The sequence below is a fragment of the Jaminaea rosea genome, assembly GCF_003144245.1.
Source record: "Jaminaea rosea strain MCA 5214 unplaced genomic scaffold BDZ90scaffold_4, whole genome shotgun sequence".
Lineage (NCBI taxonomy): Eukaryota > Fungi > Basidiomycota > Exobasidiomycetes > Microstromatales > Jaminaea > Jaminaea rosea.
This window is the reverse complement of record NW_020289978.1, coordinates 153455-167630: the sequence shown is the minus strand read 5'-3', so window position 1 is coordinate 167630 and position 14176 is coordinate 153455. Positions and strand designations below refer to the sequence as shown.

The 14176-nt window shown below is 58.6% G+C and overlaps 5 protein-coding genes across 5 annotated transcripts; 2 read left to right on the top strand and 3 right to left on the bottom strand.

Annotated features, from left to right (window-relative positions):
- Window positions 1–144: 144 nt before the first annotated feature.
- BDZ90DRAFT_274082 (DUF663-domain-containing protein) lies at window positions 145–6774 on the top strand (the record flags this gene model as incomplete). The annotated part of the gene is made up of 4 exons (XM_025508825.1): window positions 145–3554; window positions 3882–4317; window positions 4395–6682; window positions 6726–6774. The coding sequence occupies 4 exons, from the start codon at window positions 145–147 to the stop codon at window positions 6772–6774; spliced, it is 6183 nt and encodes a 2060-aa protein (XP_025362924.1).
- Window positions 6775–7122: 348 nt separating this feature from the next.
- Window positions 7123–9191, bottom strand: BDZ90DRAFT_231302 (hypothetical protein). The gene has a single exon (XM_025505806.1). The coding sequence runs from the start codon at window positions 8928–8930 to the stop codon at window positions 7209–7211; it is 1722 nt and encodes a 573-aa protein (XP_025362923.1). The 5' UTR covers window positions 8931–9191; the 3' UTR covers window positions 7123–7208.
- Window positions 9192–9906: 715 nt separating this feature from the next.
- On the top strand, window positions 9907–11364 carry BDZ90DRAFT_212048 (hypothetical protein; the record flags this gene model as incomplete). Its single annotated transcript, XM_025504128.1, has 1 exon — window positions 9907–11364. A coding segment is annotated over one exon (1458 nt), but the record flags the coding sequence as incomplete, so codon positions are not given.
- A 47-nt stretch (window positions 11365–11411) lies between these two features.
- BDZ90DRAFT_144753 (Osmotin thaumatin-like protein) lies at window positions 11412–12602 on the bottom strand. Its single transcript, XM_025503495.1, has 2 exons — window positions 12148–12602; window positions 11412–12076 (listed from the first exon to the last, which is right to left on the bottom strand). Exons 1-2 carry the CDS (start codon window positions 12257–12259, stop codon window positions 11439–11441), a joined length of 750 nt encoding a protein of 249 aa, XP_025362921.1. The 5' UTR covers window positions 12260–12602; the 3' UTR covers window positions 11412–11438.
- A 344-nt stretch (window positions 12603–12946) lies between these two features.
- BDZ90DRAFT_226469 (hypothetical protein) lies at window positions 12947–14031 on the bottom strand (the record flags this gene model as incomplete). The annotated part of the gene is made up of 3 exons (XM_025504712.1): window positions 12947–13681; window positions 13749–13875; window positions 13946–14031. 3 exons carry the CDS (start codon window positions 14029–14031, stop codon window positions 12947–12949), a joined length of 948 nt encoding a protein of 315 aa, XP_025362920.1.
- Between the last annotated feature and the right edge of the window lie 145 nt (window positions 14032–14176).

The window sequence follows — 14176 nt, the reverse complement described above, 5'->3', positions numbered from 1 at the left end:
CATGGGGATCCGCGGCTCAACTCCGGGCGCTCGACTTGGCCCTGACCTGAATTTCGACGTGTGCTGCAGCAAAGCCTCTGTCCGCCATCCGTTCACTCGTCCCTCGTCCCTCGTCCCTCGTCCGCCACCACCAATACCACGACAATGGCAGAGGCGTCGACATCTGCGGCAGCGGGCGCAAGTCAACAGCACAAGTCGCATCGCAAAGGTCACAAGACTCGTGCTGACAAAGATCGCAATCGCCACGCCAATGGGGGCAACTACAATCCTCGCGCCTTCATCTCCTCGAGCTCAGGCGCAGCACTCAAAGCTGGTCTTCGAAAAGCAGAGCTCGATCAGAAGAGGCTACACGTACCACAGATCAACAGAACAAACGACGATGAAGCCCCGCCGGTCATCATTGCGATTGCCGGGCCCCAAGGGGTGGGCAAGACGACCCTCATGCGTTCTTTGATCCGACGTTTCACAAAGCATACATTACGCGATATTCGAGGACCCGTCACCCTCGTCTCGGGCAAGAAGCGCCGCCTCACCTTCATCGAGTGCGGCAACGACCTCAATTCTATGATCGACGTGGGCAAGATAGCAGATCTCGTTCTGCTCATGATCGACGGCTCTTTCGGCTTCGAGATGGAGACGATGGAGTTCCTCAACGTCCTCCAGGCGCACGGCTTCCCAAAGGTACTTGGTGTACTCACCCACTTGGACCTCATCAAGAAGTCGGCCACGCTCAGGGCGACTAAGAAGCGTTTGAAGAATCGCTTCTGGACAGAGGTGTACGCAGGAGCGAAGCTGTTCTACCTCAGTGGGATCATCAATGGAAGATACCCGGATAATGAGATCCTCAACCTGAGCAGATTCATCTCGGTCATGAAGTATCGCCCACTCACTTTTCGTAACGCACATCCGTACGTCCTCGCCGATCGCGTTGAGGACTTGACACCCAAGGAGGATATCCGCAGGGCGCCCAAGGCTGAGCGACGTATCACCGTCTATGGGTACCTGCGCGGCACCAACCTGAGAGCGAATCAGCGCGTCCACATCCCCGGTGTTGGAGACCTCAGCATTGCCAGCATCGAAGCTTTGCCGGATCCATGCCCATTGCCTACCACCGAGTCAGAGAAGAGGCGCAGATTGGACGATAAACACAAGCTTCTTCATGCACCCATGTCCGACGTCGGCGGCGTCATGTTCGACAAGGATGCGGTGTACATCAACGTCCCCGGCAATTTCTCGCGTCAGCAGGACGGTGAGGGTGACGGAAAGCCGGTGGGCGAGGGAGAGGACATGGTCATGCAGCTGCAAGATGCGCAAAAGCTGCTGGGTGGAGATGGTGGCGAGATGAGGTTGTTCGACGATGCAGACCAGCCTTTGAGCGCGGCAGATGTGGGGAGAAAGACGAGGAGGGAGAGAAAAGCTGCTTTCGGCGAAGATGTGGAGGAGGCAGAGGATGACGACGATGAGGGCGAAGACGATGACGATGATGAGAACGACAACGATGAAGACGAAGACGAACCCGGTCCATCACGCCGACGCTTAGAGGATCTCGACCAGGATGACGACATCGACGCTCGCGATGTTGCCTTTGCGGACAGCGATTCGGAGATGTTCTTGAGCGAGGGAGAAGAGGATCAAGACGATGAGGCTAGTGAGGCTGCCCCATGGAAGCGCGGGCTGGCAGCGCGCGCACACGCTACCATTCAGGCCAACCAGTCGCGACGCAAGACCGACCTCATGAAGCTCATCTACGACTCCGATCTCACAGCACGCGAGGTAGCAGCAGGCAAGACGGAGAGCAACGTCGCGTCATCGTCGAAGATCCAGCTCGCGGCTGATGATGAAGGAGACGACGACTTCTTCCAGCTTGCGCAGCAGGATACTGGAGGGGCTGCTGCAGACGACGTGGATGACGACGACGATGTCGTGCCGGATCAGAGCGCTGGAAGGTGGTCACAAGAGAACCTCGATCAGTGGAGTGATGAACGTGCGCTCGATTCTCTGCGCTACCTCTTCATAACCGGAACTGAAGAGGGCGAAGATGGCGAGCAGCCCAAAGCCGCTGCAGAGAATGGTGATGAGGACGATGAAGACGCAGGCGAGGCGGTAGACCCGGCTGACGCCGAGGAGGAAGAGGACGCCGCAGCCGCTCGCGAGAAGGCTCTCGCTGCCAAAAAGGCCGCACTGAAGGCCAAATTTGACGCGCAGTACGACGACGACGACGGCGAGGCAGGTGGGCAAGACTGGTACGACACCCAAAAAGCCGAGCTGGCCCGCCAGGCCGCAGCGAATCGCGCCGAATTCGAATCGAGCGACGAGGCCACCCGTCAGGCTATCGAGGGACATCGCCCTGGCAGCTACCTCCGTGTCGAGTTCAGTGCCGTCCCCTCTGAGCTCATCGAGCACTTCGACCCTCGCTACCCTCTGCTGGTTGGCGGGCTTCTCCCCTCCGAGGAGACCTTTGGCTTCGTACAAGCCCGAATCAAGCGTCATCGCTGGCATCATAAGATCCTCAAGACAAATGACCCACTCGTCCTCTCCGTCGGCTGGCGTCGCTTCCAATCCATCCCCATCTACTCGCTCGACGATGGTACGCGGAACAGGATGCTCAAGTATACTCCAGAGCACATGCACTGCCTCGCCACCTTCTGGGCTCCGGCTGCCCGCCCTAATACTGGGTTCTGTGCTTTCAACACGCTGCGCTCGACCGTCTCCTCATTCCGCGTCTCGGCGACGGGCACGATTCTCGATGTAGACTCCGGCTCCGGGGCGCATCGCATCGTCAAGAAGCTCAAGCTTACCGGCTTCCCCGCAAAGGTATTCAAGAACACGGCCTTTGTCAAGGAGATGTTCTCGAGCTCGTTGGAGGTGGCCAAGTTCGAGGGAGCGCACATCAAGACTGTCTCTGGTATTCGAGGTCAAGTGAAGAAGGCCCTCGCCAAGCCCGAAGGATGGTATCGTGCCACGTTCGAGGACAAGGTCCTCATGAGCGACATCATCTTCCTTAGAGCGTGGTATAGCGTCCATCCACGACGCTACTACAATGCGGTCACTTCGCTGCTTTCACCAGTGGACCCGACGAGCACTACGGGTGATCGAGCCTGGCAGGGTATGCGTCTTACGGGCAAAGTACGCTACGATGAAGGGATCAAGACGCCTCGGCCCGTTAACTCCATCTACAAGCCCATCGACGAATCCGTCCGTCCTGCCGAACGCAAGTTCAACAAGCTGCACATCCCTCGCAAGCTGCAGGCATCTCTCCCTTACGCCTCAAAGCCGAAACAGCTCAAGGCGCAGTCTCGCCCCACTTACCTCACCCAACGCGCGGTTGTGATGGAGAAGCCAGAGCGCAATGCCATGAGTCTGCTGCAGCAGATGCAGGCGGTGCAAAAGGAGCGAAGCAGGAAGCGCGAGGTCAAGAGGGGAGAGAAGAAGGAGGAGAGGAGGAAGAAGTTGGCTGTGGAAGAGGGGAAGAAGGACCTGAAGAGAAAGGCGGAGAGGAAGGAGCATTTCGCCAAAGAGGGAAGGAAGGAGGCCAAGAGGGCGAAAGGTGGCGCGTGAGTGAGTGCGAGCGGGGCGTTGGGCGGCAAAGCCAGGCCGGCAGGCGGCGGCCTGGCAGGCTGAGCGGCGTGTTGGTTCGCACGGGCCCTGGTTTGGGCCAGCGAGCGGGCTGGGCAGACGAGCTAGCGCGCGGCAGTCTGGAGGTGCAGGTGATGATGCGCCTTGTGTCCCGCCTTCGCCTCCTCTTCTCTCTCTCTACCAATTTCTCACAGCACATTCTCTCATCGCATCATATACACATAGCAGTAGTCGTCTTGAAGTACGCCCGCCATGACGACAACGTCTCAGGCCCCCCTCTCCCTCCCGCCTACCTTCTCCACCAGCTTTTGGCCCTCGTATCCCTCCTTTGCCTCGTACCGAGCAGCCGTTTCGCACCTCTACTCGCTCCTCCAACACGGCATAGACGAGGATACTGCCCTCCTCGCTCTCGTTGATGAGATTGCCAACTCGCACTGGAACTACGTCGATGCTCTCAAGGAGGGCACCGCTGCTCAGGGAAGGATAGCAAACAAGGTCAAAGGCAATAAGCCCATCTTCAAGGGGGCGAGGGCGAATGCACCCTCGTCTTCGCTGGTAGCCGCGCTTCACACTGCTACCATCGATCCATTGGCTGCCAGTCATGTGAGGACGGCAAATGCGTTGACGAGGACCATCCTCGAGCCGTTTGGACAGTGGAGCCAGAGGCACGCTGAGCAGGTGACGCAGAGTTGGAAGACGGTCGAGGAATGGCTGGATGCTTTGGAGGAGGGTCAGGATGAGGTGAGTTCGTGGCGAGCGGGCAAATTTCATGAGAATGCAAAGCTCATCACCGCTCTCTCCCGCTCCCCGACTCGCAGATCGATCGAATCAAGTCTACTTACGAGGCCAAGTGCAGACAAGCAGACGAGGCAGAGGACGATGCCCGATTCTCTGGCCTCGACGTAGCAGCCTTTGACGAGGAGCATGCCGCCTCTCAAGCTCGCGAAGAATCCAGCAGCAGCGCTGTCCTCGATGCGCCATTCACAGAGAAGATATCACTCCCACCACCGCCATCAGAGTCGGCCGACGAGACGGCTGCACCCAGCAGCGACGACCCAGTCAAGCTGGAGCGAAGGCAGACGCTTCGCAAGCAGTTTGGATTCTCGCCGCGCATCTCATCTGGTGGCGCTCGCTCAGATGCGGTCGCATCCCCGGAAGAAGCTACAAGGCCAAGCATCTCCCCATCCTCATCACGAGCAGCTGGCCTTTCAGCCCTCGCACCCGCATTCCAGGGTATCAAGGAGCGCATCGCCTCAGCCGCAGGCGCAGGCGGTATCGGGGAGAGGTACAAGCGCCTGCGTCGAGAAGCAGATCGCCACGAGGCAGAGTATCTGTCCAAGTCTCGCAAGCTGGACACGCTGCGCTGTCGTCTCGAGGACGCTCTCTCAGAGCAGCTTATCCTGGTGCAAAAGTACGAGGTAGAGAGACTCAATGCAGTCAAGACTATGCTCTCTGCCTACTCAGCGGCAATGGGCAGCTTGCATCCCTCTTTGGCTGCTCGCACGCAAACGCTCGTCTCAGCGCATGGCGACCCTGCTGCCCTCGTGGGCCGCCTTGTCGCATCTGCTCGCACTGGGTTCTACCGCCCCCTGGTCGAAGTCTTCGTCCCCTTCTACCACGACGAGCCATCCATGTACGCTTCAGGCTGGGCGGGCTTCGGTACCAACTTGAATGCACGATGGCGCCATGAGCTTCTCTCGAAGAGCAGTGCAGAAGGCAGCGTCGATGCATCTAGCGGCTCAGCAAGCTCGCCAGCTCCCGCGGCCCTTCCCGTCGTCTTCTCCCACCTCATCGCCTCTCTAGAGCGCTCCTACACAGAGACTGACCGCTGGCCCACGACATCCCCTGCGGACGCCGCCCTCGAGAAGCGCAAGACGTGGATCTACGATGTGCCCCTCTCCAAGTCGCACGCCTGTCGCCAAGCAATCATCGACCACGTCCTCGACTCAGCCCATCCAGGCGCCGAGCTAGGCGCAGGCCTCCCTGCCGTGCTGGATCGCTTTGATCCTCCGACAAGGGCGAGCACGTTGAAATTGTGGTTGGCCGAACTGCAGGAGTGCCTGGTCGGCGAGGAAAACTGGCACTTAGTCACGAGCCTGTACAAGGCGGCAGATAGCGTTGAAGAGAAGTGGCGGCAGGAACGTGAAGTCAAGCGCGAAGGGAAGAAGAGCGCCGACGGCGCCAGGAGTGCAGATGCGAGCCCGGCCGCAGCTGGTGGGACGCCCAAGACGGATGCGTCAACATCATCGCCGGTCGAGCTGGACGACGACATTCGCGCAACGATCACACGCGGTGTACTGGACGACGTGAGCGTGGTCCTTTCGAAGCTCAGCACCATCCACCTCGTAGTACTGGACAGTCTCATCTCGCACCTGCGCAGCCTCAAGGCTTCGACGACGGATGCCAACGACGTCGAGTCCGAGCAGATCTACACGAACAAGCTGGCCCTCTCACTCGGTCGATATCTGCTACGCCCAGCAAAAGTGACTACGTCCACGCTTGCCAGCAAAGCGCCTACCCTGCTGCTCATGGATCTAATACAGCATTATGAGCCCCTCGTACCTGCTGCGCTGACTAGGAAGAACAAGAAGGAAGAAGAGGCTGCGGTGCTTAAGCGTAGAACCCCGCTGAGGAAGAGGACGAAGCCTGTTGATCAGAGGATCAGGCGAAGTCAAATGGGTGGTGCAGATCACCCTCCTATGCCCATCGTGACGGCCGGACCGGCATCGACTGCGGCGGCCGGGACGGCAGGGCAATTTGAGCGACTCCAATTGAAGGACGACGTTCCGCCCGTGCCTTCAAAGCTGGACACTATCTTGGCGACCAGGAAGAGCGACGAGGCAAATCTGACTGATGAGCCCGAGGCGGTTACTCCGATTGCGGATCGCGTGCTCGCTTCGTCGGCTTCTACAACGACGGCAACTTCATCGACTCTCGCTCCGCCCGCAAGCGCGGCGGATGAGGACGCTGGTTCAGCTACTGCTTCGTCGAACCCCGGCTCAGACTACGGCACGCCGAAGGAGGAGGTCACGAGGACCCTTTCCCCCGGAACCGTGAGCGAGCAGCCTGCTCCTCTTGCTGCTGCTGCTGCTGCTGCTGCCGCCAAGTCATCGACGTCGAACTCCTCCCGCCCATCCTCTCCGGTCAAGGCAGTCGGAACAGGAGCGGCTGCCGCATCCGACGATGGTATGCCGCTGAGTAATGTCGCCAGGCTGAGCAGACAATTCAATACGAGCAATGGCAGCGCCGGCTCCAACAGTGGGCTTTCTAGGAGTGGGAGCAATACCAGTCAGACCACCGGAGGCACGGTTGTACGAGGTCCGAGGCCGGTCAGCTCGATTGGAGGACCAAGGGCGTTGCCCGGAGGCGCCAAGAAGTGATGACCCATCAGGGGCTGTAGCCTGTCCCCCCCATCCCCCTTCCCTTCTCCATCAACTGCCTTGTATGCCTCCATGTGGGGCGCATTCAATCGTGTCAAGAATACGAAATACCTCTCGCTTTGTCTCTCGTTTGCTTTTGGTGATCACTCGCGTACTCGATAGTTCGGCGAACAACAAGGATGGTATTCCACGACTGACAAAACAAATACAACACGATCTAAGGATAGTCCCGCCTGGACAGCTATACACCTCTCAGAACACCGCCGTCATGTACTGATTAGCCAGGGGCGTCAGCGTCTTGTTCTGCCAGTAGAAGCTCATGTTCCCATTCAGGTATCCATCCCACCCGCTTCCCCTTGCAAACACGGCGCTCAGAGCCCATGCCAGGATAGCGTCGCTGTTGTCGAGGAAATTGCCCACCTTCTGAACAAAGTCGGCAATCTGCTCGTCCGTGCCTCCCCCAGCGCTGGTAAGACCAATCTCGGAGAGGACGATCTTCTTGCCATAGAGCTTGTAGAGGTAGTTGACCCTCTTCTTGACCTCGGCAACTGCAGCGTCCGTATTGTTGTTGAGTCCCAGGTAGATGTGGTAACCCATTGCATCAATGCGGCCACCCAGACCCTGGTAGGCGGACATGAAGGCCGGCAGCCATGTGTACACATCCCATGCCACGGCCGGTGAGATCATATTTGCGCCCTTTGAGCCGTACGGAACGTAGATGGCGTCGTAGTACAATTGGGCGGCGGCTGCGGGTGACATGTTCGCTTGAGAGGTCACATCGGGCTCGTTGAAGCCTGCAATGGCCGCCGGGATCGAGTTGCCAAACTGTGCCGTGACGCTCTGCCAGTAGTCGCTCTTCGTGCTGCCCCAGTAGGTGGGAATGTAGGCATTCTTTGCTGGCATTTGAGTGACAACACCGAGCTCCCAGTGGTGGTACGAGGAGATCTTGGCGCCCGAGCCGATTCCTGAGGCATAGCGGTCGTCGAATCCCCAGGCGAGCATGCGCTTTGCGGCTGGGTTGAAGATGTCGGTCAATGCGGTCGTTGCTTTGGTGGTTTGTGGGACAAAGGTTGAGGTGGTGGAGGTGGTGGAGGTAGAGATCGTGCGCGTTGATGTTGAAGAGGTGGGAGCGGCCGAAGCGGACGAGGTGGTAGATCGGCTTGTTGTCGTGCTCGAGCGAGTGGAAGTCGCGGAGGTGGTCGAGCGCGTCGAGGTAGACGACGAGCGCGTAGAGGTTGACGAAGAGCGAGTCGAGGTCGAGGTCGAAGTGCTCTTCGTTGACGTGCTCGACGCTGTCGTCTTGGTCGACGTGCTCGACGCCGTCTTCTTGGTCGACGTGCTTGATGCGGTCATCTTGCTTGACGTCTTGGACATCGACGTTGGCTGAGAGCTCGTCGTGGTCGACTTTCTGGTGCACATCGAAGCCTTGGAGGACGATGTCGTCTTGGCCGCGCTCGTCGTGGAGGTGACCACGGTAGCGGACCCTGGCCCTAGGATGCGTTGATTGTTGCTCGCCGTGTTGCAGGTGTAGAGTTGAATCTTGAGGCCCGAGGCAAAGCCGGAGCTGACACCCTTGGGCATGTTGAGGCAATAGTCGGACCCGTTCCAGCGGATCACATTACCGTCCCTTGCGAAGAATTGGTTGGTGCTGCCCTTGGAGCACGTCCAGACTTGGACGTCCTTGTTATTGGCCGCTACACCATCAGGCACGTCAAGGCAGAGATTGTTGGTGGTGCGCAGGAGCGTCTTACCCGCCACCGTTCCCGAGATGAATTGCCATGTCTGCGAGGCAGAGGAGGTTGCTGAGCAGGTGTTGAGCTGCACTTGGGCACCATTGCCAGGCGCGGTGCCAACGACTTCGAGACACTTCTGATTGGCCGAGGTCGTGCCCGCGGTGAGTTGTCCAGTCGCGGCCAGCGCGACGGAGGTGTAGGCGAGTGCGAGGACGAGGGCTACGAGGATCCTGCTGATCATGGTGGCGACTGCGACGAGGGCTACGGACTACGACTAACGACGAGGCAAAGCTCCCATCCCCCCTCCCTCTTCGTTGCTCTATTTGAATGCTCGGCGTCCATTCATCTTCGACGGCCGCCTCTTCGTCATCTCACACCCACGCCCAGCACTGCTGCTTTCGAACAGCGCACGGCATCGGGATGCCCAAGAAGTGTTACCAACATCTGGCTTCGAAAAATCATCTGAGGATAGGTCCAAGGTCGAGGTCCAACTGGTGTGGGATATCGACTGAAAGAAGCTAAAGCATCCGTCTGTCAAGCCACAATCAATTGGCCCCGTGCCTGCATGCGGAAGCTGTGCCGTTGTGCCGCTGCCCGGCTGCCGGCTGTTCCGCTTGAGCTCAGCAGCGGCAGCGGGATGGGTAATTCGCGGCATTTGACCGCGGGCCAAGATCTTGGTGTCGCGCCCCTCCTCCCCCTCTCGGGACGATGTAAAGCGACCGGAGCAACCCTCTAGCTCTCTTTTCGACAATCTGGAAGCTTAAGCTCAGAAACATCGCGATCACTAGCTGGCCTGGGCCAGGATGTGTCAGGTGTCAAGAGAGTTGCTTAATGAGTCTCAAAGCCCTTGGTGGCGCCGCGCGACGCGTTGCCACCGGCTCAAAGGCCACGCTGCTCATCAGATCTAGAGACTTGCTGCTGACAGTCTCAATAGAGAGACTTGGAGTTATTCTTGTGCCGAGACCATTAGCACCATGGCACAACTTTGATTTCGAGCGGAATGGGTGGGTCTCCTTCCACGCGCCTTGGCTCGTGCGCTTGTGGATGTCGCCATCCGTCGTCTCAACCGAGGGCGGAGAGGAACCGGTGTCTTCACTCTCGATCATCACGACCAAAGGCCGCGATGCAGCATGTGAGCCATGAACGTTCGCATTGAGGAGACAATCGAGCTCGACGACGGTCAGACACCGAGGCAGGACGAAAGGCAAGAACGTCTCAATCTGGACCGCATCGCCCTCATCTGCCTCGCCGTTCAGCATGCCTCCTCCTCGTGGGGATATCGATGCGCGGAATTTGCGTTTCCACTCTACTTTGTCGCCCTCTTTCCAGCGACACTTCTGCCCGCATCCATCTATGGCCTGCTCTTGCTCCTCGCTAGCCTGTTTCTGTCGCCCCTCCTCGGCTCATGGATCGACGCTACGAAGCACCGACGCCTGACCGTCGTTCGCACGTTGATCGTGGCGCAGAAGACAACAGTCGCAATCAGCTACGCCGGATTCATCTCCCTGCTCATGACCGGATCAGACTCGATTGTCTCTCACACTCGATGGGGCAGCTTCGCAGCGCTCACGGCATGCGGCGCTCTTGTCGTGCTCAGCAACACCGGTCTGACTGTAGCAATTGAGCGTGACTGGGTATCAACGATTGCCGAAGGCCATCCACCGCACCTGACGCGCTTGAATACGATCATTCGACGCATCGACCTACTGAGCAAGCTGTTAGCGCCGCTCTTCGTCTCTCTATTGACATCTACGGCGGGCGATGGCATCTCTGCGGTCGTGCTCCTGGCCACAAATGGGATGACTCTCGTTTTCGAGCTCATTTGGATCGGTGTCGTGTATCAGCGCTTCGCAGAGCGACTAAGCTACCCAGCCCCAGACGCCAATGGCAATCACATGCGCTTTGGTGGTCGCACTCCTCTTGCCTCTTTGCGCCAATGCTGGCCAAGCTTCAAGAACAAAACACGCACCTTCCTCGCCCTCCCTACGCTCCCAACCACAATTGCCCTCGCTCTGCTGTACACGAGCGTGCTCAGCTTCGACAGCACCTTCTTGACGTACCTCAAGCAGCCTCATGCCGCAGCGAGCGGGATCGTGGCCAAGACCAATGGGATTATCATTGCGCATTCCGGCGGCTCCACCATATCGTACACTGACGCCTTCATTTCTGGCATGAGAGGCCTCTGCGTTGTCATGGGGCTAGCTGGCACCTTCATCATGCCATGCCTAGAGCGTCGCATCGGCCTGATCCGCACGGGCTCGTGGTCGCTGGCGCAAGAGACCCTTTCCCTTGTCCCGACTGTAACTTGTCTCTACATCGGCGTTGGCCTTGGATGGAATACAGCGCTACTCTTCACTGGACTCGCCCTGTCCCGCATCGGCTTATGGTCGTACGACCTCACGCAGCTGTCCATCCTTCAAAACTCGCTCTATGGCAATGCAAATGCCAACTTCCACTTTGCCATGCAGCAGAGTCTGATCAATCTCTTCGACTTGAGTCACTTTGTCCTCACACTCGTATGGAGCAAGCCTGACGACTTCAGGAAGCCGGCAACCGTATCGCTCGGGCTGCTGGGAGCTGCTTGGTTTGTCTACATTCTTGGATATGCACGCAAGCAGCGCGGTCATCTACTGCACCTCGAGGGGTGGCAGAGATTACTGCCGGGAAAGGAGAGACGCACGCGCGAGGGCAGGTAGCTCGATCACATTCAAGAACGGTCGCAATGATAGAGATTGATCTCTGCCGCTCCTCATGGGCAGAAGACGACAGTGTAGTCGGGCGCAGTGCCCTCGCGCCTGCAAGTCTTGAGACACCCGGAGCCCTCGTCGTAGGCATATGCATAAGCATCGGGGCAATTCCTCTTGAAGACCTCGTAGCTCGGGTTGCCCTTGGGCGAGCAAGTGTCCGGCGTACTATGTGCGCCCGTGCAGCAGAACTCGTGACTGCTCGTGGCGAGGCACGATGATTTGCACGCAACGACGACCCCGTTGGAGCCTTGAATGTCTAGATCGGCGGGGCAATCAGCGTTGATGTCCTTGCTACAGACAGGAGCAGGGCAGCCGACCGCCGAAGGCTGGATAGCTAAGGGAAGATTGAAACCATCAACAAGGCTGAGGTCGTAGTTGTCTTGTCCACCCGGGACGAGCGTGAATTCGGCCAAAGTGACGGGCTCCAGTCCAGGCTGGGTGCATGCCAAGCCACCAATGCACGACCCGGTGTTGCATGCTTCCAGGGCCGGCTTGGAGAAGTCACACCCTGTGCGTCCCCAGATACGGCCGGCGGACCAGTTGTCTGGCACTGGAAAGCTCTTGCTGACGCCGGCAGGGAGCTCATAGCCGCCCTGCCCGCCAAGGTCCATGGCTTTGGCTTCGCCGCCAGAGAAGATACCTGGCGCGATAGTGAGGCATGCACGTAGGCGAGTCAGCAAAAGACAAGCAGGTCGATGAAGCGATGCTCACCCGGCCAGACGGTGAAGTTGCACTTGTTTTTGGTCGTGATGACCGTGCCGTTGGCTTGTGAGACGGCGAAGCTGGCCGTGACAACGGCGACGAAGAGGCTGAGTCGGAGCATCGCAGTGTCAAAATGGATGGTCTGGAGGAGATGGATCTCACAATGCCTGCCTCCAAAGGCGGCATTTATCTTGGCCGCACTCGACCATCACACTTCCTTGCCATCGCGGTGAAGTCCCGCTGAGCTGTTCAGTTTTGCAGACTCGCCGTTGTATTTGCTGCGCGGATTGTTACACGCGTCCGTCAAGCTGGAGGATCTCACTCGCCGAAGAGACCGCCAAAGCATTGGCTCCGGTGCTCGGTATTCCTCAAAATATCACGGTCGTCAGGAAGTGAGCAGTTTGGCTTTTGAAAAGTCAGCTTGCTTGCGTTCACGGTGGGCAAATCTCATGGCGACATCGCCGCGACGGTCGGGCCCAGTTCAAGCAGTTCCATGGTTGGACAGGGTGACGACGAGATTCACTAAACGCTCGCGACCATCATGAGAAGCCGCGAAGGCGAAGACGCCGACCAAAGCCGGCCGGAGATGGGCTGTCACGGCGCCACAATTTCGCCGGTGAGCAGGTATTATGGCAGCTCTTTACGCATTACGATGACAGCTCGGCAGGAGCCAAAAGGACGGCGACGACGACGACGATTGCTATTCCGTAAACGATGTACACTACAGTACTTGGAGAGATTGGGGTGGTGCGTGACTCCAGATGCTAAAATGAGGGTCAAAGAGAAAAGTAATCGAGCCTTGCGCCGCTCACTGCGACCAGAACGAAACGGCATTGAGATCGAAGTACGCCTCCCTGAAGGCGCCGGGATTGTTGGCAACGTAATCGACGCAACTTCCATACTTCGAGCATCCGTCCTGCTGCCAGAAGGCGTCAACGAAGCCTCCGCAGAAGTCGATGTTCATCGTGATCCAGTGAGCATCAAAGTACTGGCCGACATCGCACGAGGTAGACGGGAAGCTGGCGTGAGGCGTACCCCACGACGCTGGATCGATGTGGGCGTTGGGAGAGCGAGGATCAAAGGGTGCACTGTTGCCTTGCCAGAACCAGACGTAGATGCCGCCGGACTCGCGCTGCATAGCGTAGGTGCCTCCGCCATTGTTGTTGAGCGGCTCGCCGAATGAGTTGGGGTCGCTGAACAAGTTGACACCACAGCCCGCGTTGCCGTTTGCGCCGTTGAGGACATTGCAGTCATTGAGGGTGGCGGTGCCAGTCATAGAACGACCCTCCGGCATCGTGCAGCCAGGCGAGGTGTGCAACGTGCTGGAGTCAGGGCGGCCAACGCCATTGACTTGCTCCATGACGTCGATCTCGCCACCGTGGGGCCAATTGCCGCCGGCCGTCGTGGTCCAGAGCGCCGGCCAGGTGCCGCAGCCCGATGGGCCATGAGAAACGTCGAAAATGTAGATACCGTTGCCGTAGGTGCCCTTTGACTGGAGGCGTACCGACTTGCGTGTGCCCGTCTGACTCGAGTCGGCGCCGAACTGTGAGTGCAAGGCGGAAAGGTCAGCATCGCGGCGAGGGACGAATCGACAGCGCGTTCAGACCCACTCGGAAGCCACCGTTGCGACCAGCGCCATACAAGCCGAGGTTGGCAGCCGTCTGTTGGTTGACGTACTGGACGGTGCCGCCAGATGGGTCAGGGGAGTCATCAAAGTCGAAGGCCTCGAGAAAGTCGCTGCATGAGAACGAGGGATGCCAAGGATGAGCGGGGCCATTACGGCAGCTTAGCCACTGGCGCTTCTCACTTTGTCGTCCTCCAAAACTTGCGGTTAGTATAGGCGCCACGGACCGCAGTGAGGGAAAGCAAGGCAACACCGAAAGGGAGGATCATGGTGGACAAGAGGGGAGTGAAGAGCACGGTGACGAGAGCGAATGAAGAAACTGATGGTGTAAAGTAGTGAAGCCGCTGTGTTCATCGCCCTTTTAAAGCATCCGCACACCCCTCAGCAGTGAGGACCTACCCATTCCGCTCGAGG